A 4,841-nucleotide genomic window follows, 5' to 3' on the forward strand; every position below is an offset into this window, starting at 1 on the left:
ACACACACACACACACACACACACACACACACACACACTTACTGGTTTTCTAAGGGACCTGCGTTTGGTTCCCAGCACCTACCTTGTTCAGTTCTTAACTCTCTCTGGGAAGGAGCTGGTGCTCTGTTCTGGCTTCTGCACCCAGACACATTCAACAGGCACTCACACAGACACAATGCGTAAATAAAAGTCTTTTAAAAAGTAAACAAAAATGAACTCAGATGCTACTTAGGTTTCTACAAACATGCAGATTTCTTTTTCTGTTTTCTGACATTCGCTGTATAAAGGGAATTCTTTAAAGTTGGTCCAAGACCCAAGAAAATATCAAGCTAGTCTGTGTGGGTGTCCAGATAGAAGGATAAGGTGACAGGAGGAAGGAATGATTGTGTTGAGACACTGTGGTCCATGGGCAACCTGCTGCAAACTCTCCTCCAAGAACCCAGTCTTTGTGCCCCCACACAGTTATCTCTTTCTGAAAAGGATCAGAGTTCGCACTTGGGGATCCATGGGCCAGAAGGTCTCTGTCTCAGTGACTCAACAGCACCATTGTAGCAGTAAAGCAGCCACAGGCAGCATGTGATCAAACAGGTGTGCCCCACACTGTGATAAAACTTTATTTGTAGTGGGGCACAGAAGCACGCATCTGCAGTCCCAGCACTAGGGGGAGGAAGCAGGAGGACCTGAGTCTCAGGGCCATCTGCATGAGCAGATGCTCCCAGCCACTGAATCGTCTTCCAGCCCTCTCTACCTGGAAGTGGAACAAAAGAGGAGTGTGTGTGTGTGTGCGTGCGAGAGAGAGAGAGAGAGAGAGAGAGAGAGAGAGAGAGAGAGAGAGAGAGAGAGAATATGATCAGAGTATATTAGATGCATGTATGAAAATGCCACAAAGAGGGCTGGAGAGATGGCTCAGTGGTTAAGAGCACTGACTGCTCTTCCGGAGGTCCTGAGTTCAATTCCCAGCAACCACATGGTGGCTCACAACCATCTGTAATGGGATCCGATGCCCTCTTCTGGTGTGTCTGATGACAGCTACAGCACACTCATATAGATTAAATAAATAAATAAGAACATGCTACAACGAAAGCCACTGTTACATATTTATAGCACACATTTATAATTTTGTAGCAATTAATAAACGCTAATTTAAAAACAAAAACAAAAAAATGCAAAAATCCTCTCCAGTGTCGTAAATCTCAGTCAGGCCCTAATGGCAGCTACAGTTATATCTGGGAGGACTACCCTTAAAGCCTCCTTCTGACAGGTGTAGGAAGGAGAGGCAGGGGAGGGCTAGAGAAAGAAGAGAAGTTACTACATACTCGTCACTGTGCTTCCGGTAGTGCTGGAGGTCGCGATCTGCCAGGATAGTTCTCTTTACAAACACCACGAGGGCACTCCAGCTGGCCAGGATGATGGCCAGTTCCAGAAGATTCCACTTGCTGCAAAAGTAACCCCACTTCTGCTTTCTCATGAGCTTGCCCTGGAAAAGGGTACAGAGAGATTCTGCTTAAGGCTGTGGCAATGTCTGCCCCTTCCTGCCTAAGGCCTCTAGAGGATGCTACCCTGGCCCCACCCCACATACATAGACTCCCTGGAGATCTCTCCTCAACCTGCTCCTGATAATTCAGGCTCACCCAGAGGTCCTGAGTTCAATTCCCAACAACTACATGGTGGCTCACAACCATCTGTAATGGGGGCTGATGCCCTCTTCTGGGGTGTGTGAAGACTGTGACAGTGTACTCATATACATAAAATAAAAAAATCTTGAGAGAGAGAGAGAGAGAGAGAGAGAACAGGGATTGAGCCTGGGGTCTTAAGCTTTCTAGGCACGTGGTCTGGCATTGAGTTATTGCTTCAGCCATCTTTTACTTTTTAATATTGAAATAGGCTCTTGATAAGGTGCCCAGCTAAGGGCACTGAACTTGCTCTGTAGCTGAGCCTGCCCTGGCACTAACAATCCCCCTGCCTCTGCTTCCCAAGGTCTGGGATTACAGGTATTTGCCGTAACCATTTGAGTACCCTGCTGTAAGGGGTTGCCTCATGGGAGATTAGGGTGAAGGTCAGATGACAGACTCTGACTTCAAATTCTGGATTTGGGGCCTGAGAGTATAGCTCACCGATAAAACACTTGTCTAGCAAGCAGGTAGCCATAGTAAGTAAGGTAAATAAGGTGTATGGGCTTTTGTGTCTTCCTCTGAAAGCCCGAGCCAAGATGACCTTTCTTTTGTTAAGAAAGCACATAGTATCCTTAGCATAGTACCTGCTTCATAGGCAAACATCAAAAGTTCCATCAAAAAAAAAGTTCCATCCTGATTTTCTTTCTTCATGGTTGGTGCATGCTTGCGTGCGTATATGTGTTATGTGTGTGTGTGTGTGTGTGTGTGTGTGTGTGTGTGTGTGTGTGTGTGTGTGATGTGTCAGATGACAACTTATAGAAGTAAGTTCTCTTCTACCATGTGAAACTCAGATCATCAGGCTCAGTAGCAAGTGTCCTTACCCACTGAGCCATCTCACCAGCCTGTCCTGACTTTAAAGAAGTTGTTAGGTTAGGCCAGGCACCGTGGCTCACACCTGGAATCCCAGAACTTAGGAGGCCAAGACAAGAAGATTGTAGCCTATAAGATACATAGTACATTCCAAATTACCTCAAGTTACAGAGTGAGACCCTGCCTCCCAAACAGAATGACTGAACGGAAAAAAAAAAAAAAAAGGCAAGGCAAGGCAAGAAATGTACACATTGGTGTAGGCAGTGGTAGGTAACCAGGATGCCCCATTGCCCCATTTAGATATCTCGTGTACATTTGAGGGGAAGGAGAACTCCCCATCCACTTCAGGTAAGGTTGTGACATCTTTAAACTCTCATAGTGCAACATAGTAGTGAAGGTGGTTAAGGGTACTAGGCCCACAGGTGAGGACAGAAGATGCTAAGAAGAAGAACCCCACATGCCAAGTTCAGAGAACCCCCCAGCCTTAGGGGCAGTCACCTCCACTTCCCTTAGACTTTGGAACGTTTCAAGTCAGAAAGCACAGGACCAATGCAGACCCGCCTACCCCTAGCAAGGACCAAGCCTGAGGTGTCAGTTCCTTGGGAATACCTACCCTAGTCCTTCTTACCATAGTCAGGAGCAAGAGGTCTACCAGGCAAGCACCCGGAACAAAAACAAACAGAAAACAGACAAAAAACCCTTTTGCTCCTGCCTCAGACCCCTGCCTCTGGAGGTGGGAAGGCAAAGGGATGAGCCTCCTTATCTCTGCCCCGCCCCCCCCCCCCCCCAGCCCTTACCCGCCTCACCTGCACCACCATGTAGTAGAAGAGAAAGAGAAAGTAAGTGAGCTCTGCCGCCACCACGAAGGGATGCCAGCCATCCGTGAAGGGGTACAGGCGCAGGCTCTGCAGGGTCACGTGTGAGAAGAAGGTACCTGGGGAGAAAGGTACCTCCTGTCACCTGTCTACTGGAGTCCCACCTTCTGACCAGACTCAGGACATGTAACTGCAGCCCTCTCAGGTTGGCAAGGGGAAGACAGACGTCCTTAGGACGAGGAGATACAGGGACAAAGTTGGACATGAACAGGAGGCTAAGGACAGCGGACAATCCTTAAGGGAGCTGCCCCAGAAGGCCCAGGAGACCTTCCACCTCTGCGGTAGATGTGTGTGCACAGCGCCTCAAAGAGCCCATCCACCCAGCATCTTCTACCAGCCTCCCTACACTGCCCATTGATGCCATCATCCTCACGGAGTTTCCCTGAAGATCATCAAGTGGTCCATACCGCAAGCCAACCTTCCTGCGAGTTATCTGCCATCCCTGATAAACCTTTCTTTTTTTTAGTTTGAGACATGATCTCACTATACCCCTAGTTGACCTGGAAGTCCCTGTGTAGACGAAGCTGGCCTTGAACTCACAGACATCTGCCTGCCTCTGCTAAATGCTGGGACTAAAGGCGTGAGCCACCATGCCTCAGCCTGTGTCTTTTCCACACGTTCTTTTCAGTTTAGTTTTGGTTTTATTTTTTCCATTAAAATTGAGTGAAAATCTTTTGTTGTTAATTTTGCTTTTTGAGACAGACTCACCTATCTCAAGCTGTCCTTGAACTCAAAGATGACCTTGGGGTTCTGACTCTTCACCTCTGCCTGGTGCTGGAATCTCAGGCTTTTCCTACATGCTGGTTTATGAGATAACATTTTAAGCCGATTTGACTCGTAAGGCTGGCATCAGAACATAAAGCCAGCCCTCACCTCAGTGTGCCAGGAAGATGGGCTGAAAACTGTGCTCTAGGCCAACAAGGGCCTTGTAGCAAAATTCGCTCTCTCTCTCTCTCTCTCTCTCCTCTTTCACACACACACACAAAATGTGTGTGTTTAATGTAGTGGGCATAGTCTGATAAAAATACACCATATGCATCATACTGTATGCATGTGTGAAATTCTAAAAGAATAAAATATATGTTTTTAAAATTTAGGCTGTGTGGTAGCTCCCCAATAATAGTCTCAGTAGTCAGGAAGTAGAGAGTATGATAAGTTTGAAGCCCATCTGGGCTACCTGGGACTCTGTCTCAAAATAGGCAAACAAATAAAATAGCAATTGAATATTTATTAAATGTTCAGTGTTTAACAGAGAGAAAGTTGAGTTCTGGGCAAATTTAGTGTTAGCTGAGAAGGTTTTAGGTTGATTTTTGGTTTTGGTAGCTTGTAAAAAAATTTTAAAAAGATGGCAGATGGGAAAAGAATAAGCAGAAAGGGTTGTGTTCAGGGTAAGAGCACCCGACTGCTCTTCCGAAGGTCCAGAGTTCAAATCCCAGCAACCACATGGTGGCTCACAACCATCCGTAATGAGATCTGGCGCCCT

The 4,841-nt window shown here is 46.8% G+C and overlaps 1 protein-coding gene across 1 annotated transcript in view; it reads right to left on the bottom strand.

Annotated features, from left to right (window-relative positions):
• Window positions 1–4,841, bottom strand: part of Pkd1l2 (polycystin 1 like 2) — an 81,612-nt gene that overhangs the window by 7,426 nt on the left and 69,345 nt on the right. Inside the window, 2 exon segments of the mRNA XM_021170683.1 lie at window positions 1,317–1,477; window positions 3,290–3,417. Of these exon segments, the coding sequence (XP_021026342.1) occupies window positions 1,317–1,477; window positions 3,290–3,417 (289 nt within the window).

Source organism: Mus caroli, chromosome 8, assembly GCF_900094665.2.
Source record: "Mus caroli chromosome 8, CAROLI_EIJ_v1.1, whole genome shotgun sequence".
Taxonomy (NCBI): Eukaryota; Metazoa; Chordata; class Mammalia; order Rodentia; family Muridae; genus Mus; species Mus caroli.